This window comes from Eleutherodactylus coqui, chromosome 3 (assembly GCF_035609145.1).
Source record: "Eleutherodactylus coqui strain aEleCoq1 chromosome 3, aEleCoq1.hap1, whole genome shotgun sequence".
Lineage (NCBI taxonomy): Eukaryota > Metazoa > Chordata > Amphibia > Anura > Eleutherodactylidae > Eleutherodactylus > Eleutherodactylus coqui.
Window position 1 is genome coordinate 132,505,676 of NC_089839.1, and position 24,418 is coordinate 132,530,093.

Below are 24,418 nucleotides of genomic sequence, written 5' to 3' on the forward strand. Positions count from 1 at the left end.
AGAAGAATGCGAGAAATGCACGCATAACAAGAAGAGGACGATCTGGACGGCTGGAGCTGAGGTGACCCAGGGGACTGGAGAAGATATGATAAGGAGTCTGCCTGTGAGTGTAGAATTTTTATTTATTTTTTTTTAATGACCAAACCCCTTTAAAATGGTGAAAAATAATACAAATCTAGATTGGCACAATGAACCATTACTGGTGTCCATTGGGCAGTTGAATTCTTTTTTTTTTTTATGCCTTCAGTAAATTGGCTGTAAACTATCTCCATCTAGCAATTTTTTTTTTTTGTCAATTTCAATAGACATGTCTTCTGCTCCATAGGCGAAACTGATTTAAACAACGCTATCACAGAGGCTGGGAAAACATATGAAGCAATAGCCAACCTGGTGGAAGAGCAGGTAAGATACTTGACGCAATTTGTCTCATCCACTCCCACATAGGAGTTTACATGTAGACACATTCCAAGATGTTCTAGTGTAAAAATCCACTAAAGAGATGAAAAGAAATGTTAAAATTAATTGATGATATGTAACACCAAAGACGGGGGGAAAAAAACATTTTTTAAAATAGTTTTTATTGAATAAACTACTGTAAACATCCTCATAAACATACAAAGTCGAATAACCAATTTTAAGTCATCACCTCTATTAAGATTAAAAATAATGGCAGGCTAATGCAAATTATGCAGAAATGTAAAACATTATGGCTGATTACAAGTAAGAAGGCACAAATTGCAAAGATGCCTCAATGAAAAGGCCAAAATGAACTTTGTCCTTTCAAGAGTTAAAGTGCATGGAACACTAAATTTGCATGTTTGTGTCATATTATGTGCAATTTGTTTTGGGAATCGTATATGTATAAAGCGTGTGTATACTTATAGTAGCTTCAACAACTTATATGGTAACCATACACATAAAATAGCTGTCAGGTAAATCATGCCTGAACCACTCTTAGAAATGGAGGTTTAGCTCAATTAACACGTTCCATTTAGGAAAAGGTTTGCTTAGGTTTTAGGGTAGGCCTACATGGTGTCTTAAGGCGCAAAACATGCTGCGTGACCAATGATTGCAGTGTTGTACTGCCATCCTCGCGTGCAGTGCAACATGGTGGGGTTCGGTTTCCACTCAAATGCAGTGTAAGAGTACAGTTGTGTTGCGACTTTAAAGTTGAAGCAATCCAGTAAAGAAATAGTGGCAGCATCACTGGTGTAGATTTAAACAAAAGTTTATTTCATACCATCCAGGTGCAACGTTTCGGCCATCTGGCCTTTTTGAAGCATGGTCAGATGGTAGAAACATTGCGCCTGGATGGTATGAAATAAACTTTTGTTGAAATCTACACCATTGATGCTGCCACTATTTCTTTACTGGATGTGGTATGTGGATCATGGTTCAGGATCCATTTATTCTGGCTTTTGCATGAATGCTTTGCTCGCTGGATACAGCTTTAATGCTGCTGGCAACTCCTTCTTTTCCTTTAAAGTTGCAGCAGGGAGGTAAACAAGTTGGTGTAAGAAGGAGGGATTTGGGTTCCTGGAGAACTGGGCTGACTTTGCTGTCGGCTACAGGCTCTACCGTAGGGATGGGCTGCATCTTAATGGGGAGGGTGCAGCTGTGCTGTGGGAAAAGATGGCTAGAAGGCTGCAGGAGTGTTTAAACTTAGGGACTGGGGGGGAGGGCAAAATGAGAAATAGTGGGGTAGACAGCGACCTGGGTCAAAGAAATGGGAATGGGGGTCGAGCAGGGTGGGGGGGGGGGGGGTAGTACAGTTAGAAATGTGAGGTCAGCCATTAGTACGAATAGCAGCAAAACGAATTTAAAAAACAAAAATAACAATATCAATTGTATGACCACAAATGCACGAAGTCTGATTGATAAAGTGGGTGAGCTTGAAGCAAGAAGGACTGATGAGAGTTATGATATAGTTGGAATAACGGAAACATGGCTTGATAAGTGTGATTGGGCGGCGAATTTACAGTGGTACAATCTCTTCAGAAGAGACCGAAGGAACCAGAAAGGGGGAGGGGTATGTCTGTACGTCAAATCGAACTTAAATCCGAGACTACGGGAGGACATAGGGGTAGGAGAAGAACAGGCGGAATCTCTGTGGGTAGAAATACAGGGAAGAAAAAATAACAAAATCCTGATAGGGGTTTTCTATAGACCACCAAAAGCAACAGAAGAAACTGAAAACTTACTATTAAGGCAGATAGAAGAAGTGTCAAACCGCAATGAAGTAATTATAATGGGGGACTTTAATTATCCAGATATAATATGGGAAAATGAGACCTGCAAATCTCACAGGGGTGATAAGTTCTTGAGAGTAATTAAAGATAATTATCTGAACCAACTGGTGCAAGAACCAACAAGAGGGAGGGCCATTCTGGACCTAGTACTAACTAACAAACCGGACCGAATAAAGGGGGTACAGGTTGAGGGGCACTTGGGGAACAGTGACCACAATATAATCAACTTCCAGCTGTCATTCAATAAGAAGTCTGATCAGGGAGCGACAAACAAACTAAACTTTAGTAAAGCAAAATTTGATGAGCTTAGAACTACTATTGGTAACATTAAATGGGACAACATCCTCAAAAATGCCAGTACGGAGGACAAATGGGAGAAGTTCAAAAGGATCCTAATCACTTCATGTGAACAGTTCATTCCCTTTAAAAATAAAAGAATCTCAACCAAAAGGAAACCAATGTGGCTCGACAAGACGGTAAGAGGGGCAATAACCGAAAAAAAGAAAGCGTTCAAACTACTAAAGCAAGAAGGCAGTGAAGAAGCACTAAAATCGTACAGGGAAAAAAACAAAATATGCAAAGATACGATCAAAATGGCCAAGGAGGAGGCGGAAAGACTGATCGCCAAAGAGAGCAAAAACAACCCAAAACTAGTTTTCAACTATATTAACAGCAAAAGGATTTGCAGGGAGAGCACTGGCCCTTTAACAAATAATGCAGGGGAAATCATTGAATATGATGGAGGGAAGGCAAATCTACTAAATAGTTTCTTTTCAAGCGTATTCACAAACGAAAAGGAAATGCCACACGAGATACTGGGGAATAAAATAAACCCCTCGCAAAATATGTCATACCTAACGCAGGAGGAAGTGCGGAACAGGTTAAAGAAGATTAAAATCGATAAATCGCCAGGCCCAGATGGAATACACCCAAGGATACTAAGGGAACTAAGTGATGAGTTAGCTAGGCCGCTATACCTAATATTTCTAGACGCTATCAAGACCGGTGTTGTACCATTGGATTGGCGCATTGCCAACGTGGTTCCAATTTATAAAAAGGGGACCAAAAGTGAACCTGGCAACTACAGGCTGGTAAGTCTCACTTCAGTAACTGGAAAAATTATCGAAGGGATTCTGGGAGACGCCATCGATGAGCACCTCAAGGAGAATAAGGGAATAACTCCTCACCAGCATGGATTCATGAAGGGTCACTCATGTCAGACAAATCTGATCAGTTTCTACGATGAAGTAAGCTCTAAGCTGGACCTGGGAGAGTCTATGGATCTCGTATATCTGGACTTCTCTAAAGCGTTTGACACCGTGCCACATAATAGGCTAATATACAAAATGGGACCGCTTGGATTGGGTGAAAACGTGTGTAATTGGGTTAAAAATTGGCTCAGTGATCGAAAGCAGAGGGTGGTAAGAAATGGCTCATACTCTGATTGGGCCACAGTCACTAGTGGAGTGCCACAAGGTTCAGTATTGGGCCCCATTCTGTTCAATATATTTATCAACAACCTGATAGAGGGACTGAACAGCAAAATTTCAATATTTGCAGATGACACAAAATTATACAAAATAATTAATGCAATGGAGGACAATGTGCAGCTACAAACGGACCTAAGTAAGCTGGGGGCTTGGGCAGAAAAATGGCAAATGAAGTTCAATGTTGATAAATGTAAGGTTATTCACTTAATGGGGTACCGCTAGGGAAAAGTGATATGGAAAAAGACCTGGGGGTAGTAGTGGACTATAGACTAAACTGGAGTAACCAATGCCAGTCAGCTGCTGCAAAGGCAAATAAAGTTTTGGGATGCATTAAAAGAGGTATAGGGGCGAAGGACGAGAACATTATCCTTCCATTATATAAGGCACTTGTCAGGCCTCACATGGAATACTGCGTACAGTTCTGGTCACCGGTGCTCAGGAAAGATGCTACAGTACTGGAGGGGGTTCAAAGAAGAGCGACTAAACTAATACATGGAATGATAGGACTGGCATACCCAGAGAGGCTATCCAAATTGGGACTATTTACTGTAGAAAAAAGAAGGTTAAGAGGCGACCAAATAACCATGTATAAGTACATGAGGGGACAATACAAGGATCTCTCCCAGGATCTGTTTATACCCAGGACTGCAACGGTAACAAGAGGGCATCCGCTACATTTAGAGGAAAGCAGGTTTCATCACCAACATAGAAAGGGATTCTTTACTGTTAGAGCAGCTAGACTGTGGAACTCTCTGCCTGAGGACGTAGTGATGGCAAAATCCTTAGAGGAGTTTAAAAGGGGTCTTGATGTCTTTCTGGAGAGGAAGGATATTATAAGCTATAAATCTAAGATTATTTGTTAATCCGGGTATACAGGCAGGTAGGAACTATTAGGGGTTAATCCAGGGAGCAGTCTGATTTTGCCATTAGGGCGTCGGGAAGGAATTTTTTCCCCAAAAGGGCTATTGGCTTCTGCTCTTGGGGTTTTTTGCCTTCCTCTGGATCAACAAAACAGGAGGCTAGACAGGCTGGACTAGATGGACATTGTCTTCATTCAGCCTTACGAACTATGTTACTATGTATGTTACTAAGTGATAACTTACAATTGCAGAAAAACCTGTAGTTTTGACTTTGACTGAATGCAGCCGCATTCAGTTACATTGCTTGCAAGGAAGGTAGCATGACACTGCCATCTTTGGTCATGTAACATGTTACAGCCAAAGTTGCCGTTGTAGCCCTAACCTTACAAAGGTAGAAGTGGCAGGGAAATACCCACTTGTCTCTTAAACGTGAACATATCTAATTGTTTTGAGAATAATTATAAAAACATAGCATGTTGGGCAGAAAAAAGACACTTGTCCATCCAGTTCAGACTATTACCACCCCAATGTTGATTCAGAGGAAGGTAAAAAAAAAAACACAATGAGGTGGAAGCCAATTTTTCGTCATTTTAAAGGAAATTATTCCTTCCTGACTCAAATCTGACAATCTGAATGACCCGCCCCTCCCAGATTAACAACCCTTCTGGAGTAATCTGTGACTATAACATATAATATTACACTCCAGGCCCCTCTTGAACGCTTTTATCAAATTTGTTATTGCCCCATCCTCAGGCAGAGAGTTCCATAGTCTCACTGCTCTTACAGGTTAAGAACCCCCTTCTATGTCTGTGTAGAATCCTTCTTCCCTCTAGATGTAGAGAGCACCCCCTTGTTAAGGTTACAGTCCTGGGCATAGATAGATGATGGGAGAGATCTCTATACTGACTGATATTTTTATACATAGCAATTAGAGCTCCCTTCAGCTGTCTTTTTCTAAACGAAGGCCTCCTTCCCACGAACGGATTTCGGCCGCGTAATTCACGGCGGAAATCCACTGCGTTGCCCGCAGCTATTAGGTTCTATTGAATCTAATAGCTCAATGCTCACGGTGCGGAATTCCGCACTGTGAAATCTCCCGTCCTCACCCGTGGCATGCTCTATTTGCCGCTGGTGTACGCTTCCCTGCCCACCGCCGCCGCGTCATGTGACCAGATCTGCAGGTAAGTTTGGGGTCTCCTGGGGGGCGCCGTGACGGGCTCCGCCGCGGAATTTCGTGGCGGAGTCCGTCACGGCCGTGTGCAGCCGGCATAAATAACCCTATTTTTGATAACCTCTCTGGGTATTGTAGTCCACCCATCCCATTTATTACTTGCCCACCTTTGTACCCGCTCAAGCTCTGATTTGTCCTTGAGTACCGGTACCCAAAACTATACACAGTATCCCATGTGTGATCTGACCAGTGACTTGTAAAGAGGAAGAACAATGTTCTAGTCATGTGCCCCTAGACCTCTTTTGATGTCCCCCATGATCTTATTTGCCTTGGCAGCAGCTGCCTGACACTGCTTGCTCCCATTAAGCTTACAGTTAAGTAAAATCCCCAAGTCCTTTTCCATGTCAGTCTTCCCCAGTGGTTTCCCATTTAGTATGTAATGGTGACATGGATTTCCTCTGCCCATGTGCAGAACAGTACATTTATCAATGTTGAACCTCATTTGCCGCTTTTCTGCCCAAACCCCAACTTATCCAGATCCTCTTGCAACCACATTGTGTTCTCTTTTTATGTTTAATATCTTTACGACGTTTTGTATCATCTACTAATATTGATATTTTACTGCACAATCCTTCTACCAGGTCATTAATAAATGTAACAGAGTATAGGGCCCAAAATCGACGCCTGTGAAACCCACTAGTAACCCCTCCTTTACCCCCCACGAGTAATGGTGACCCCTCTAATACTCCGTCCTGTAGTACCCCTCTGGTTTAACATAAATTTTATTAAATTTTTGTATAGAATAATGTTACATACAAAAATGATTAAGCATAGCAGTCAATAATAGGAACATAGATAGAGTAGAACATAGAATAGAGCCTTTGGTCTGAAACATATCAAGGAAGATACTGACCCTAAGAGAATGTCGTACGTACCCAGTGAGGGTGTTAGAGGCAAAATACTTCCTTACCATTATGAAAATAATCTATCTGGGAATAATTTCTTAAACTCGTGACAGCGGTAATTAAAAGAAAAAAAAAACAAAAACAGTAAACTGGGGTCAAAACACAAAAGGAAAACGGGAAAGTGGGTGGGTAGAAGTTGGGCGACTTCCTGAAATGTAGAATTCTTCCGGCCCTGTAGTACCGCACTGGTAATGGTGACCCAATTAGAGAATGTACCATTAAAACCACCCTTTGCTTTCTATTACTGACCAGTTACCCACACTCACCCAGACCAAGCACTCTCACTTTATATACCAGCCTTTTATGCGGCACAGTATCAAATGCCCTGGGAAAGTCCAGATACACAAGATCCAGTGACTCTCCCCGATACAGTTTAAAACTTACCTTCTCATAGAAGCTGATCAGGTTGGTTTGACAGGAGCAACCCGCCATATACCCAACGGAGTTGTACAGCTATTTTTTTTTAAGTACTTCGGGATAGCATCTCTTAGAAACCCTTCAAACATTTTACCCACAATGGAAGTAACACTTAATGGTCTGTGGTTTCCATGGTCACTTTTTGACCCCTGTTTGAAATTCGGCACCACATTAGCAACGTGCCAATTCAGTGGAACAGACCCCATTACTATTGAGTCCTTAAGTAAAAGAAACAAGGGTCTGTGTATTACATTACTTAATTCTCTTAAAACCCCGGTGTGTATGCCATCAGGACCCGGTGTTCTGTCTAATTTTTTTTTAAACTCGTTTTATTGAACAATAATTATACCATACAATATATGAACTTTGCATGCATCGTAAATTTTTTAGATTAAGGGAGAACTACACAGGTACATTGTTACAATCGGCATATAAATACAGTTCCTTAGCGCATTAGGTTACAGTGTCAGTAGTGTTTGACAGTTGGCACCCACATTACTGAACAGCCCTAGATACAGTTCTGTTCAATAAACCTTGGAGAAAATCTAGTGTGAAAGACATGTTCGTTGAGCCGCGAAATCTCGCGCTGCAAACAAACCGCGACATGTCCTATTTTTGTGCGGGGCACGCACTCACCTGACTGCCGGCTCCGGTCTGCGCATGCGCCGGCTGCGCCGCAGCCGGCACATGGAAGAGCTGGGGCCGCCAGGCGCGGGAGAGTACGCGCTCGTCTCTGCAGGCTCTCGGGTCGGGTCCCACGGCGAGAATTCTCGCTGCCGGATCCGACCTGCTCGTCTGCAGGCGGCCTAAGGTGGAATTAACAATATTCTGCCACATGAAGAGTGTTGGGGGAACGTCTATCCATCCAGCGTAAAGCTATCGTTTTGCGGGCCAGGAACAACACCTTAGTAAGAAATATCCAATCATGAAATTGCCAGTGCTCTTCATCCAAAACACCCAACAAGCATATGATCGGGTAAAGTGGAATTGGCAACCCCATTAGCTGGCTTAGAAATTCTGTAACCTCCTCCCATATGCATAGATATCTGGGCTGCTCCATATTAAATGATTAAAATTTGTCCCTCCTGCTCGGCATTGATGGCATTAGTTGGTAGACACCCTTTTCATTTTATAAAGCCTAGTCGGTGTTAGATAGCACTGGTGAAGTATATATAATTGAGTTAATTTGTAGTAAGGGGGGGGGGGGGATAAGTCCCCTCCATCTATCCATCACAGACATTGGCGTATAGGAAATTTTAGAATGCAGCAGATGGGTGTACATTGCCGATATCAGACCCCTGGGGCCTTGAGTGCGCATTATGCCTATCAGAGGGTACAGAGACAGAGGTTGCCTTGGTTGTGGGAATTGTGCCATAAGAGTATGCCGGAGTTGCAAATATCTATAGAATCCAGTCCTAGGGACTTGGTACAACTGCTGGAGCTGTTCAAAGGAGGCTAGTACCCAGTCAATATACAGATGTTCCAATGTGGTAATTCCCAGGTTCACCCAGAACTGCTTATCTGGTAGATTCACAAGATGTGGGAGTTTTCTATTATCCCACAGAAGAGTTTCTAAAGAGGTACCTACATATTTAGTCAGTAATTTACATGTCTGCCATACTAACCGCCAGTTTATGAATAGGTAGCATCTGCTTGGCCAACGGGTCTGGTTTCTCCAGAACAATCCAGAGGGAGATTTCGGACAAAAAACCATTAGGTGGTGTCCGGAGTTTGGGAGGGGAGAGTTTGACAACCAGTGCTGAACATATCTAAGATGTCCTGCCAAATAATACAGCTTAAAATCTGGAAACGCCGTTGCTGCCATGCCTTTAGGGCGCTGTAGGGTCTCCATATAAAGCTTAGCTCTAGATTTCCCCCAAATGAAGGATGCTACTGATGAGTTGGTCTTATTGAAACATTTCTGGGGTAATGATTGTGTCTGCGTGTTCTAGGCAATCTAGATATTTGGGAGAACAATCATTTTTTCTACCAGCCACAGATAATGGTAGGGTGCTCCATGTTTTGAGTTTGTTACAGAGACGTTAATAGAGGGGCAGTATTCAAAGCAAAGCTCAGCGTGTGATCTCTAGAGATATAAATCCAGAGATATTTGAATTGGGAAAGGATCTGTAGGTTGTAGAATACCTCTTCTATCTGCCACCCCTCGAGTCTCAGGGACATAAAAGCAGACTTCTGCCAGTTAATGCGTAAGCCTGCAAATCTTCCAAGCCCATCTATTAGAGAGATAGCCAGTGGCAAAGTGTGCCTAGGTTCAGACATATCTAATATTAAATCATCAGCGTCCAAACCTATCCTATCCTCTCTAGCTCCGATCTCGGCGCCGTTGTATGACCCATGTTGCCGAATTATTAGAGCCAATGGCTCTATTGCAATAGCAAACAGGAGGGGGGAAAGTGGGCAGCCCTGTTGGGTACCCCTGTGTAGTGCAAAGGAGGTGGAGGTCAGGCCATTCACCATGACTATGGCTACCGGAGATCTATACAGAATAGAGATGCACTTAATAAATGATTCTCCAAATCCGAATCTCCTAAGTACCTTTATCAAATATGGTCACTCAGCAGAATTGAATGCTTTAGCAGCGTCTAATGAAGTCAAGGCCCAGTCCGACCCCCACCTCCAGTCCACCTGCGTAAGTACCTGTGTCCTAATATTGTCCGAGGTTTACATTCCCGGGATAAAACCTGCTTGGTCAGAATGTATGCTTTCTTTTATGACTTGATTCAGGCGAGAGGCCAATATCTTAGTGAGGATCTTATAATCAGTATTTAATAGTGAAATGGGCCTATATGACCCACAGTCCTACGGGTCTTTTTCGGGCTTTAAAATGAGCACTATGCTAGCTTCTGACATAGACCCTGGAAGACGGCTCTCCTCAAATATATATTTGTATAAAGAAAGCAAGTGTGGCACAATTGCTTCTTTGTATTGTAAATAGACTTCAACTGATAGACCATCCGATCTCTCGGTCTAGCCTTTACTCATGACCTTCGCGTTCTGTCTATTTTATTCTTTTTAAGACTGCTGCTTCCTGGGTTAGACTGGAAACATTAAGTGAAGAGTTTACTTTATTACTCTACATCACATCTGACATTTTATTTTCCTTTGTGAATACACTGGAGAAAAAGCTATTTAACCTTAACGACTGCCCCATCGGGAAACTACGTCCTCAGCAAGTGGGCTTTAATCCTAGAGGACATAGTTTTATGCATCCTCTTAGGATTAATGCCCACTTGCCTGAGGACGTGACAGCTCCATGCTGTCGGTGCCCGCAGGTAGCCGACAGCATGGAGCTGTCATCCCAGGATGCGGGCAGTCCTCCCCGGCATTGCGATCGGCGCTATCCAATGGATAGCGCCGATCGCAAAAAAGTAAATAAAACAGTGAAAAAAGTTAGATATTCAGCTGCCCTGATGGATCGGATCCATCAGGGCAGCTGAAAATACTCACCCACCTTCTCCCCGCTGCCCGCTGAAGATCTGGTCCTCCCGGACCCGCCGCTGGCCTTCTGCGCATGCGCGCCAGACGATGGCGTCACGCGCAGCAGCCCGGGAGCCCCCGGCAAATTCAAAAACTCCTGGCTCCTGAAGGTATCCATTGGATAGCGGCGATTGCGAAAAAGTTTTTAAAAGTTTTAAAAAAGTTAAGTTTCACCTCCCCTCATGGATCGGATCCATGAGGGGAGGTGAAAATACTCACCTCGGGTTGTCTGCGATGTCCCGGGACCCGAAGTGTCCGTCTGCGCATGAGCGCCCGATGATTGACATCGGGTGCGTGCACAGAGGGGCTCGAGCCCCGGGAAATTTAAAATCCCTCTGCTCTAGGCTGCCATGTGTAGCCCAGAGCAGAGGGATGTCACCAGGGACATGATCACTGTCGTCCAATGGATGACAGTGATCATGTAAAGTTAAAAAAAAAAGTATAAAAAGTTAAAAAAAAAAAAAAGTTAAAAAAAACTTGCATTTCATCTCCCCCCACGGATCATATCTGTGAGGGAGGATGAAATGACGTACCTAAGACCCGCGGATTTATCCGCGGACCTTACCCCAGCTTCTGCGCACGCCGCCATCGCCACAATGGCAGGCGCATGCGCAAAAGCTGTGATAATTTAAAATCTCCCTGCTCCTCGCTGCAAAACTTAGCCGAGAGCCTGGAGATTTCACGCGGGGCCGCGGTGAGCGGTTTCTGATCATGTGTTTGCCGTTATCCAATGGATAATGGCGATCACGTAAAAGTAAAAAAAAGGTGAAGGTTCATCTCTCCTCACCGATGCGATCGGTGAGAGGAGATGAAACTTTTTACTGGAGGCCTCCGTATTTGCACCCCGACGCGATCTTCCTCCGTGAACTTTCCAGGATTCTGCACATGCGACCGCTGGCAAAACACCGGACACATGCGCAGGAGCCGGGGAGCCCAGGAAAATTAAAATCTCCTTGCTCCCAGGCGACCAACGGTCGCCGAGAGCCTGGAGCAAAGACGGGTGGCCTCGTTGAGCGGTCCCCGGTCACGTGATAAAAGGGTAGCGATCCACCTTTGGCCGGTCTCACATGACCGAATAGGAATTACGAATTCTGCATGCTTCTGATCCGCGGTAATACGTAGATCAATCGCATTGGATTACACAATTCCGCTCACATTAGCGGGTCGGAATTGTGTAATCCACTCGCAGAAAAGAGAACGCAGCAGGTTCTATTTTACCGCGGATATCCGCAACATAGAGCCCATTGTGCTCCGTGGTCGCGGATATACGCGCAGCCCATATGCAACTACCTTGTATACGGGCTGTGGGTACCCGTGTCATCGCTAAGCGACGGCGCGAGAAATACAAACAAAAAATATATATATACTGCGCATGACCGCCTGTGTGAGTAGGCAGTTATGCGCAGTACATTACGCGTCCATACACAGGGTCACAGCCGGGCTCACAGCTGGGATCCGCTGCGAGCCTACAGAAGCAGATTCCGCCTACGGCTGCGTGAGCCCGGCGTTATTCAGACCGCTACCTGTAATACGTATTTACAAGAAGCCCCGGGAACGCTCGCCTTCATGCAGTTCCAGGAGCACCTTGTTAAGCGCCTTCTGTGTGAGACCGCCGCACCTCAGCAGGCTTACAGAGACTCACAGAGCGCCACTTTTTACACCCCATCCTTGCCACTGAGGTCAAGAAATACCCCCAAAAAGCATGAGAGGGGGGGGGATACCTGGTTTTATTGCCCCATGTGCCCATCCCAACCAGCCTCCGTAATTACTCCTGTCTTCGGAAATACCACACAGTTCACATTATTACTTTTATCTAAGATTTAGGGAACGCCGAAAAGGGTTCGGAGTGTGTGGGGGAGGGGATATTTTTTTAAGGTGTCAATTTTTATTCCGTACAAGTGGGCAATGGGGCCTGGAATTTATTCAGTTGTGCCCTGAAATCCAACGGGTGTTCCCTCCATTATGGGCCTAGCCATGTGTCCTGTAAGTAGATTAGGGCCACAATGGGTATGTTTTTGAACACGGGACAAACGGGGGTATCCATTTTGGGGTGATTGTCTTCAATCTTATGTACACTGTACAAAAAAAACAGTTTTTAAATTGACGAAATTGCCAAAAAAATGAAAATTGTAATTTTCTGCTTTGCTTAGATTTATTCAAATACTGTGGGGTCAAAATACGCAGTACACCCCTAGATGAATTCGTTAAGGGGTCTAGTTTTTAAAATGGGGTCATTTGTGGGGGTTCTTTATTGTTTTGGCCGCTCAATGGCTCTATAAGTGGGCGATGGGGCCTGGAATTTCTTCCGTTGTACCCTGAAATCCAACGTGTGCTCCTTCTATTATAGGCCTAGCCATGTGTCCTTTAAGTAGATTAGGGCCACAAGGGTTATGGTTCTGAACACGGGACAAACAGGGGTATCCATTTTGGGGTGGACGTCTTCATCCCTATGTGTGCTGTACAAAAAAAAGCAGTTTTTAAATTGATACAACTGCCAAAAAAATGAAAATTGTAATTTTTTTCCTACTGCTTTGCTTAGATTTATTCAAAAATTGTAGTGTAAAAATACACAGTACACCCCTAGATAAATTCGTTAGGGGGTCTAGTTTTCAAAAGGAGGTCATTTGTTGGGGTTCTCTGTCGTTTTGGCCGCTCAAGGGCTCTACAACTGTGCTATGGGGCCTAAATCACCTTCATGCTAAATTTCTGTTCTGAAAGCCACCGACTACTCCTTTCATTTTGGGCCGCCGTTGTGCATCAAGACAAAAGATTAGGGCCACAATGGGTATGTCTCTGAACACGGGACAAACAGGGGTATCTAATTTGGGGTGCAAGTCTTCATTCATGTGTGTGCTGTACAAAACAAGCAGTTTTTAAAATGACAGAATTGCCAAAAAAACGAAAATCACATTTTTTTCCTTTTGCTTTGCTTGAATTCATTCAAAAACTGTGGGGTCAAAATGGGCAGTACACCCCTAGATAAATTTGTTAAAGGGGTGTAGTTTTCAAAATGGGGTCACCTGTGGGGGTTCTCTTTGGTTTTGGCTGCTCAAGAGCTCTACAAATGTGCCATGGGGCCTAAAACGCCTTCAAGCAAAATTTATGTTCTGAAAGACACAGACTACTCCTTTCGTTTTGGGCCCCATTGTGCATCCAGACATAAGATTAGGGCCACAATGGGTATGTCTCTGAACACAAGAGAAACAGGGGTATCCATCTTGGGGTGCAAGGCTTCATTCATGTGTGTGCTGTATAAAAAAAGCTGTTTTTAAAATGAGAGAATTGACAAAAAAAAACAAATCACAATTTTTTCCTTTTGCTTTGCTTGAATTCATTCAAAAACTGTGGGGTCAAAATTGGCAGTACAGCGCTAGATAAATTCGTTAAGAGGTCTAGTTTTCAAAATGGGGTCACTTGTGGGGGTTCTCCTTGGTTTTGGCCGCTCAAGAGCTCTACAAAGGTGCTATGGGGCCTAAAACGCCTTCAAGCAAAATTTATGTTCTGAAAGACACCGACTACTCCTTTCATTTTGGGTCCCGTTGTGCATCCAGACATAAGATTAGGGCCACAATGGGTATGTCTCTGAACACGGGACAAACGGGGGTATCCATTTTGGGGTGTAAATCCTCATTTTCATGGGCACTATAGGAAAAAAAATGTCTTTCATATTTTTGCAAAAATGTCATTTTAAATTTTATTTTTTTCTCCTCTAAATTTAATTAATTCCTGAAAAAAAAACTGTGGGGTCAAAATACTCATGACACTCCTCAGTGAATACATTAAGGGGTGTAGTTTTTAAAATGGGGTCATTTGGGGGGGTATCTATTATTCTGACACTAATGAGCCTTTGCAAACTTGGCTTGGTGCAGGAAAACAAAGTGTTCCTCAAAATGCTGAAAAGTAATGTTAAATTTGTACGTGATCTAAATGGTTAAAAAAACACAAAAGTTTTTCAAATGTGCATTCAGAATAAAGTAAACAGATGGAAATATATATCTTATCAAAAATTTGTACAGTATGTTTGGACATATTTGAGATATTACAGTTGAAAATGTGAAAAAATGACAATTGTTTCAAAATTTTCCCAATTTTGGCGCTTTTAATAAATATACACAAATTATATCGGTCTCTTTTTTACAACCAAAATGAAGTACAACATGTGGGGAAAAAACAATGTCAGAATCACTTGGATATGTAATGCCTTTACGGAGTTATGCTATGTTGAACGACGCATGTCAGATTTCCAAAATTTGGCTCCGTCACTAAGGCGCAAACAGGCTTCGTCACTAAGGGGTTAATTTTCTCCTCATCTGCTTCTACAATTTTTCCTAAATTACTTATAAAAGGGCCAACCCTTTCAGTATAAATTTTTTTATTAATTTATCTTAATTATATAATTGAAGAACCGTTTAGGGTTACCGTACATACCGGCGTATAAGACTACTTTTGAACCCCGAAAATCTGCTCTGAAGTCGGGGGTCGTCTTATACGCCGCTAATACAAAAAAAAGAAAGTGTCAAAAAAAAAAAAATCATTACTCACCTCCCCCGGCGTTCTGCGGCGCTGCTGCAGGCTGTCGCTCCCTCCTGGTCCCCGGCAGAGCATTGCTTTCTGGACACAGGGCTTGAAATTCTCGCCTCCAGAAAGCTAATACTGTGATTGGCTAACACACGCTGTCAGCCAATCACAGCCATTCAATGACATCATTGAATGGCGTGATTGACTGAAGGCACGTGTGTTTTAGCCAATCACAGCCATTCAATGATGTCATTGAATGGCTGTGATTGGCTGGCGGCCCTGCATCCAGAAAGCAATGCTCTGCCGGAGACCAGGAGGGAGCGACAGCCTGCAGCAGCGCCGCAGAACGCCGGGGAAGGTGAGTAATGATTTTATTTTTTTTTTGCTCCACTGTATTCCCGGCGTATAAGGTGACAGTTGGGGGGTTGTCTTGTACGCCCCATCACCTTATACGCCGGAATATACGGTAGTTTTACTCTTTGGAAATATGGAAAAATGGAGATCTTTGCTGCTTTTATCTGCATTTGACGTTTTAGTTTCTTTTCTTGTTTTTGTTTTTCTTTATAGGTTTTTAGTGCATCTTTGCTGCCTTTTTGTTTTACTGATTTTAACGCTTTTTTTTTTTTTTTTTTTGCTGTTTTTTTTTTCTCTCCTTTACATCTTTATTGAGCCACATTGGTTTTCTTTTCCATCTGTCTCTTTTATTCTTATAAGGTATGAACCATTTTCGTTGGAGTATCAACTGCCATAGATCAATACTTGGAATATTTGTCTGCATCACACTTTGGATATTTCTAGTGAATATGCAAATCTCAAACTGAATGACTTGAACTTTGTGGCTACCTATTAATAATAGAACAAACTATTAGGCTTGGTTATTAGCTTTGTCCAGGAATGTCATCAAGGATTTCTGTTTAAAATTGCTGAAAAGAATAGTGTAGTGAACTGTGCTATTCTTTCCAGCACAAAATGCCAGAAATAGGGCTCTGTTTCAGCAGTTTTCAATGCTGCTCGAGATAGGTTACAGAAACCCTGACAAGATCCCTGGACTGAACTAATAAGATGTGAACTGAGCCTTAGTAACATGTATGTGTGCTTTAATACGGATTTTCATTGATATTTTGTCACATGAAAATGTCCTCAAACTAGCACGTGCATGCAACAGTGTAACCTTATAGTTACCTAAAAGGAGAGAAGAAAAGTATTTATTGGTTGATTTTTGTTTGTTTTTGTTTCTTAGCCAAAAAAAGATCTTCATTACCTGATGGAAACCAATCATGAGTACAAGGGATTTTTAAGCTGCTTTCCAGATATTATCTCTGCTCATAAGGTGTTTTAAAGATACTATTTGTTTATTAAATAGCACTTACTAATTGTTCATGTTAAAACTCTTTATGTGTTAAACAATTCTTTTTTTTTTTTTTTTCTTCTCCAATTGTTGTTCTCAATTCTCACCTAACAAGAACTGCAACTTTCTTATTTTTCCATCAACATAACTTGGTTGTATTTGTGAGAGAACCTATGAGGTCCACCGTCACCACAATTTTATTAATGCATAGATCAAAGCAGAAGTGACTTATTATAGCCTGAAGTCTCCTGTACACAAACCTACTGTTCAGGATAGTCACCGTTGCATGCAATACATTTATGCCATTGTTGAACCCAAGTATGAAATCCAGTTTAGGAAGAAATGACGGAGACAACGGTGCTGTACACAGCTGATGGCTATCCCTCCCAAACTCCCCAACCCATACACTCGCTGGTGTATGTGTTCTCAGTAGGGAGAGGAGAATAAGGCAGTGCCAGACATTCCTCGTGCAGTGACTTAACTCCCGCTGCAACAAAGGATATAGTATGTTGAAATCCATCAGGCCCCATCCAACTTTACCCTGGCATCTGCTGTTTGAAGGAGAGTTGGAACATCCCAATACACATTATATTGTCGCCTGGTCCCACGAAAACTGTTTGGTTCTACCAGTGTTCATCTACCATTTTTAATAAGCTTATACGGCTATTGCAGATACGTGCCTCCTCTATCACACCTCTTGCTGTCTTTTATCATTGCAGGCAGCCATTGAAAAAGTGAAAGAAAGTGATAAATTAGTAGCTACAAGTAAAATTACACAGCAAGACAAATTAAATATGGTGAAGAGAGTGAGCACAATGTCATTTGCACTTCAGGGTAAGAAGTATAGAGCATTAGCAAAACCCCTACTGTGTATTCTAGCCATGAATCCTCCATTTGTCTATCAACTTCCCATCTTCTGTTTTGCCTGTAGCTGAAATGAATCATTTTCACTCCAATCGAATTTATGATTATAACAGCGTTATTCGTCTTTACCTGGAGCAGCAGATAGAGTTTTATGAAACGGTAAGACTTGCATTTTATTGTCCTTGTAAATTATCAAATGCTACCATTCTGTGAACAATATGGTCAAGGAGAGAGCCAGCTTTACAGGACGCATTTCTAATGTGCAGCTTTGGTGATGGAGTTAGCAGCGGCGGCCCTATTGAGAGCAAGGCTCTTAACAGTTTCTTACAGTTCCAAACTGATTCTCTTATTTGTGAGATGAAGTTGCCCAGTATCTGTGGCAAATCCTAGTAGGCCATAGGTGGAAAATCCTAGCAGGCCATATTAAATCCAGTGGAGACAGTTTAATGAAAACTGGCAGAGACTTAAAGTTGTTGCCCTGAAATACAGCTTGAGTGAAATTACATCCCACATACTGTCCTGTCTGGTTTTCATTAATCAGGCAACTGTGTGTCACAAAGGTTATGGACACCTTTTGGGGCTAATTTTTCACTTAAATGAATATATTTTTGCTGTAGGGTTTGATTAAACATTTTTCACTGTTTGGCTTCTGCTTATCACTGTACAGTGGTGCCTTGGGTTAAGAGCTTAATTTGTTCCGTGACGGAGCTCTTAACCTTAAAAACTCGTAAGTCAAATCAATTTTAACTATTGCATTGAATGGAAAAGCCATTAATCCATTCCAGATCGCGAAGCTCTCACACTTATTTCAATGGGGATGGTGTTGCCCCATTGAAAACAATAGGACGCCGGCACCCCCGCAATGATTTTCGGGAAAGGGCTTCAAATATAAGTCCTTCCCTGAAAATCATCCCTAGCTGTAGTAAAAAAATATATATACTCACCTGTCTGCCGGGGCTCAGGTGCGTCTAGCTGCCACTTGTTCTCCCTGCACTGCTCTGAAGCTTTTCAGCTGGTGGGGATTAAAAATGCAGGGAAAACAGGCCGCCGCTATACACGCCTGAGCAGCGGCAGACAAGTGTGTGTGCGTGCGTGTGTGTGTATGTATGTGTGTTATATTTAAAAATCAGCGCAGGGGTTGCCGTCAGGCCATTGCTTTTAATGGGACCACCGGCAGCAGCGGCAGCCCTATTGAGAGCAAGGCTCTTAGCCTAAGTTTTTGCTCTTAAATCAGAGCAAAGATTCGGGAGAGAGCCTGCTCTGAGGTCAAAAAGCTTGTAAGTTGAGGGACTCTTAACCCAAGATATCACTGTATATAGTAAACCACACGCTCAATAGGAGATCCCTCAGTGTGCCGGTCTAAGGGGCCAGGGCCAGGATCCCTTTCATATAGGATCGTGGTGGCGAACAAATGGCAAGCCTGCTGGATGGACCATGCAGAGCCCTCTCTGCTGGTACGCGCGCTGAAGGCTGCTCACCACGATGGCCGGTAATCACTTAGCGGCGCTGATCCCAGTGCACACTCTGACATCAATGTGTGCACCCTGGATCCTCCTCCCCTGACCTCTCCTCCTTAGTTGCGCAGGAAAGGAAAAGGGAGGAAACGTTCTGGGCGTCAGACATTGCGGTCAGTGTGTACACCCTGGATCAGGGCCAAGAAGAGGAGGAGCGGCGCTGACTACAAGGAGAAGGTAAGTATATGGGGGTGGGGAGGGAGGGGGGCTATTATTACTGGGGCTACTGTGGGCTCAATATTTCCGGCGGCTTCTGTGGGGTTTATAGTATTGCTGCGGCTTCTGTGGGGTTTATAGTATTGCTGCGGCTTCTGTGGGGTTTATAGTATTGCTGCGGCTTCTGTGGGGTTTATAGTATTGCTCGAGCCACTATTGCGACTGGGGTCACTCTGTGTGTGGCAGCATACCTCAAGCTGACTTTGGGTATGTTTACACGCGTAAATGTTGCAGAATGTACGCAGCGGAAATTTCCGTGGCAAATTCCGCAGCATTTCTGATTTTTATACCTGCAGAAACTTAATTACTAATAAATTATCATTCGGTTGCTGTCGGCATTAACACCACTGACCATTTATCCTTCAAATTCCTGTGATCCAGTGATCTGAACGATGGGATCAGCCCCTGTAAAAGGGCTCTTATCTTCACTGACAGAATTGCTACGAGAGTTCGTCTGCATGTACTTTTATATGTAGCGATAATCGTTTGCCCAAATAAACGATGCAGCTCACGCGATCAGTTCGAACACGAAGATAAATCATATATATTTTTTTTTTATAGGATTGTTGAGTTCTGTGCGGGTGAATGAGAATGACCCGTGTTTAAACCGAACAATTAGCGAACGAGCCAACAATGATTTTCATGCTTGCATAAAATGAATGATAAGCGAGTAAATACCATTCAATCTTTGTCAGTGTTCACACTGATTATTGTTCAAATTTGAATGATCTACCAATTTTCTTTTTTGACAGAACACTGGTCAACAGTGAAAGTCTTGAAAATAGGTACCATATTTTCTGGCATATAAGACTACCCCGACTTTTCGTCTTATATGCCAGGAATACAGTGTTAAAAAAATTAAATCAATACTCTCCTCCGGCGGTGCTGCTGCAGGCTGTCGTTCCCTCATGCACGCTGGCAGAGCATTGCTTTCTGCAAGTGGGGCTTGAATGCCCCGCCTCCAGAAAGCTAATGCTCTGATTGGCTAACTTAGTCTGGCGCTAGCCAATCATAGCCATTCAATGACGTCATGAATGGCTGTAATTGGCGGATCTGTGGAGACTTGAAGGTCATTGCAATACTGTTGGGCATGCAGTTGGGATACTCCAAGTACTGCTGTTTCCTGTGTCAGTCGGACAGTTGGGATGGGTCTTCTCACTATACGATAAAAGTCTGGTACCCAATGGAAAATCTCTGCCCTGGAGAGAAAAATGTCCATCATGATCCTCTGGTAGAAAGAAACAAAATTCTTTTGCCCCCTCTACAGAAAAAAACTTGAACTCATAAAGTACTTTGTAAAAGGGATTAACAAAGGTGAAGAAGCTTTTCAGTACCTCAGAAGACCATTTTCACAGCTTGGTGATGCTAAAGTTAAAGAAGGTATCTTCATTGGCCTGCAGATTCGTCATCTTCTTAAAGATAAAAACTTTGAGCAAGTTCTTCAGAGTCATGAGAAAGCAGCATGGAAGGCATTTAAAGATGTGCATGACTTCCTGGGAAATCGAAGAGTTGACAACTAAGTTGAGATTGTGAATAAACTTCTAGAAAAGTGCCATTAATTAGGTTGCAACATGTCACTCAAATCCATTTCCTATGTTCTCACCTGGACTTCTTTCCTGACAACTGTGGTGCTGTGACTGATGAACACTGAGAGCGATTCCATTAGGATCTATCGAAAATGGAAGCTTCTCTGCTTGCGGATTACTGTTGGACAGTGACAAGAGACGCTTCAGAGAAGGAGTACAAGCAACTAGCAAAGCTCATCCGCTCACGTGATTAAAGGGGTTGTCCCGCGGCAGCAAGTGGGGTTATGCACTTCTGTATGGCCATATTAATGCACTTTGTAATATACATCGTGCATTAAATATGAGCCATACAGAAGTTATTCACTTACCTGCTCCGTTGCTAGCGTCCCCGTCGCCATGGTGCCGTCTAACTTCAGCGTCTAATCGCCTGATTAGACGCGCTTGCGCAGATGGGTCTTTTCCCTTCGGCTCGGCTCGGCAGCAGCGGCATTCTGGCTCCGCCCCCTTGTGCGTGTCATTGTGTAGCTCCGCCCCCGGCACATGTGCCGATTCCAGCCACACATGTGGCGATTCCAGGCTCCCTTCAGGAGCATTTTGTGGAAATATTCCGCCTGGGTCAAAGCACCCTAAATGAAACTTTCGCCATGAACACTACAGGATGCACTAACTACAGAACATGTTATTGATTTAAACATAAATTTACTTTCTTTGTTTCCAGATCGCAGAAAAGCTAAAACAAGCACTTGGCCGTTTCCCTGTCATGTAAATTATCCAATACTGATGTATGATGGATTATTGGAAGTGCCTTTCTATGTATTAATAGTGAACATTGCAAAATAGCCTTTGGACCTGCCACAGAAGGATGAAGCGGCACCTTACTTTGCAAGTACAGAAGATGTGTGTACAATAACCGAGATGGCCAATCTGAAGTCAGTTAGATTTTTCAGAAAAGATACTTTCCAATTGCACTTAAATATAAGTTTTATTAAATGCATGTCCATGTTTAGTTAATATCACAGCGTACATAACACAGCCGCCTGCTTCTCAGCTTGTTGCCTGCAAGAGGACAAGGCTCCTATAGAATTGCTATGGGGAAAGAATCTCAAGTCCTTTTCCTGACGTCTTGCCGGTGATCACCACAGCTGCCTGTTTGATTGGACCCTTAATTTTCTGTCTGAACTTTCTGAAATTCTAGAAATCAAAATGTGTTTCATTCGCTAACACTAAGTGCGATTGAATTGAAAAATTTCTATTTGCACAGCAGATAATTTCCAGTTGTGCTATATTCATTGTGCAATCTCCATGTGATGGACACCATTATCTTTGCCTAGCCTTGTTACAACTGCATTTTCTTTATGTTTAATCAAACTTGGTTGTGCAACTCAGGTAAAAAAAAAAAAAAAAAATTAAGAAAGGAAAAAAAAAAAGTTTCTTTTTTATTAATAAACAAGGGAAACTTATATTTCACTTATGTTTGGTAAAGGGTTTTTTTTTTACTGCATAAAATGAATATTTACACCACGGTAAACAAGCAGGGATACAATTATTGCAATATCTAAATCTGGTCATGGATTGGAGATTGACAACTGGTTGGACTGTACTTCTGGGCTGTGTCAGACGTACATATTGTACCGCGTATAACGTGTTCAGGTTTTGTGCGTAATACGCGGTACCAATTTTTACATTACTTTCAATTGTACCTTTCTCACAAAGCACACAATGCGTACCCAAAAAAACATTGCAGCATGCACTTTCTTGGCACATATTACACGCGCATACATGTCAAGATAGTGTATGGGGTTTGTCCATATGCAGCAAGTACACAATGCATTGCATACTGCTGCGTGCTCCCGCGCTGCCAAAAAAACGCTCAAATGAGAGAGACTTCCAGCTGAATACTTCTACAATCTTCTGCATATATTTCACTTCTATCTACCACACAATGACGGAAATAAGTTCAGAAGATTTTCTATGAAGTACTGCAGGTGATTAGACCTGACTTTTGTTCTACGGAATAGCACAAGGAAAAAAGTGAATGTCAAAGTGATATATTATATAATGTTCTCATCACCAGTTTTGCAGGAAGAGCAAAGGGACCAAATGTACTTTTTGAATCATTTCAAATGTTCACCCGTCTGTATGAGGAGTGTTACTTTCTCCACTATATACTGTTAAGAAACATTTAGCATAACACACACACTGGATTATCATATAATGGTCTGAAAGATAGTCACTTTATTATACTGTTCTAAAAAATGTGATATAACCATAGGCAATATTTCTCCAAAGATTCCCAACTTGGGTTTCGTCATGTTGACGACTTCTGAGACTGAAGTGTGTGTCCCATTTTATATGTCCACTATTATTGTACAGTATACAAAGTATTATCCTGCAACGTTGATCTAGAGGAGGACAAAAAACACTCCATTAGGCAGAATCCAGTTTTCCTCATGTTCAGGAATTAATTCTGGATTCCTAGCTATCAATTAACAACCATCTCTACTGTTCTAGTGCACAGAGCTTCGAAAGCTAACACTTTCAAGAAAACGTTCAAGATTCTTCTCGAACTCCTTTTAATGCGTTCCCCATTATATTTCCGCATGTAAAGAATTCTATTGTCTCAATGTACTTTTGCAAAAAGAATCCTTTCTGTGTTGATGAAGCCAAATGCCCCCTTGTTATAGTTACAATCCTGGGTGTATATAAATCATTAGATTTGAAGTGCCTGCCCATTTTCCATCAGGATAAAGGCTTATTCAACGAGCGTATATCAGCCGCCGTTTTCACAGCCAGCCGATATACGTTACCATCTGAATTGTCTTTCCCCCTTCCTCCCCTTTCTCCAGCTCTATTCCTCTCTCCTCCCCTCCAGCTGTTTGCAACACGAGGTGGCCAAGCTAACCTGTCCCACTCCCTCCCAATGCTGGCTACCAGCAAGGGGGGAACGTGAGCTTAGTTCCAAGCCCTCCTATTGCAAAAAGCTGGAGAGAAGCCGAGAGCCGGTGAGTGGGGGGAGAAGGGAAAGACAGCTCAGATGCTAATGTTTATCAGCCGGCCGTAAAGACTGCAGCTGATATATGCTGCTGTGAATAAGCCCTAAAATTGTAGATGAATTAGGTAACTACTTTGATTTCTTACTAAGAGTGCAAAGATTGTGACAGAAACTTTTACCTAGTCTTGGAAACTAAAAAAATAGTATTGAACATGGCTAACATAGGTTTTGGATGCAGACATAGAATATTTAAAAGGGTTGTCAGAGTTGTAAGTCTGTTCCCCATGCAATAACATAACAGTCATGTGCTCGCCTCTCCCTGCTCTGTCCCGTTTGGTCCTCCGCTACTTGTTTGTTTACAGCCTGCAATCCTATCCGCTTTAAAGGATGGCGTTGAAGGAAATGACTGAGCTCGGTGATCAATCACTGAGCTACATCATTGGCTGCAGGGTCTGTGACATTAGAGGGGTGACCCGAAGTGGCGGTGTGGGACACAGTGGGAAGTGTTGAGTATATGACTTTGTTAGTACATACAGAATGGCAGTTACAACTCAAACAACCCCAGTGAATATGTTGACCTACACCGATGACAGAGTTCACAATATTGGCTCATATTAATTTCAATACCACTTTTGCCAATGTATGGTTGTAAATTGCCATATTTGCCCTGCAGTACTTGTGCTCTGGATATCTGCACCTGTAAGGACTTCTGAGTGTCTGAAACCCAATGCCAGTAATGCACCAGCAGTAGCTGAATATTTTTTTGAAAAGCATGGTGGTACAACCTTGG

At 42.8% G+C, this 24,418-nt stretch overlaps 1 protein-coding gene across 1 annotated transcript in view; it reads left to right on the forward strand.

The window, feature by feature from the left end:
• Positions 1–22,103, forward strand: part of SNX9 (sorting nexin 9) — a 122,975-nt gene extending 100,872 nt beyond the window's left edge. Inside the window, exons 14-18 of the mRNA XM_066596089.1 lie at positions 326–402; positions 16,409–16,498; positions 17,236–17,350; positions 17,448–17,539; positions 21,355–22,103. Coding sequence (XP_066452186.1) covers positions 326–402; positions 16,409–16,498; positions 17,236–17,350; positions 17,448–17,539; positions 21,355–21,402 — 422 coding nt within the window. The 3' untranslated portion in view covers positions 21,403–22,103. The remainder of the gene's footprint in view (positions 1–325; positions 403–16,408; positions 16,499–17,235; positions 17,351–17,447; positions 17,540–21,354) is intronic.
• Positions 22,104–24,418: the final 2,315 nt, after the last annotated feature.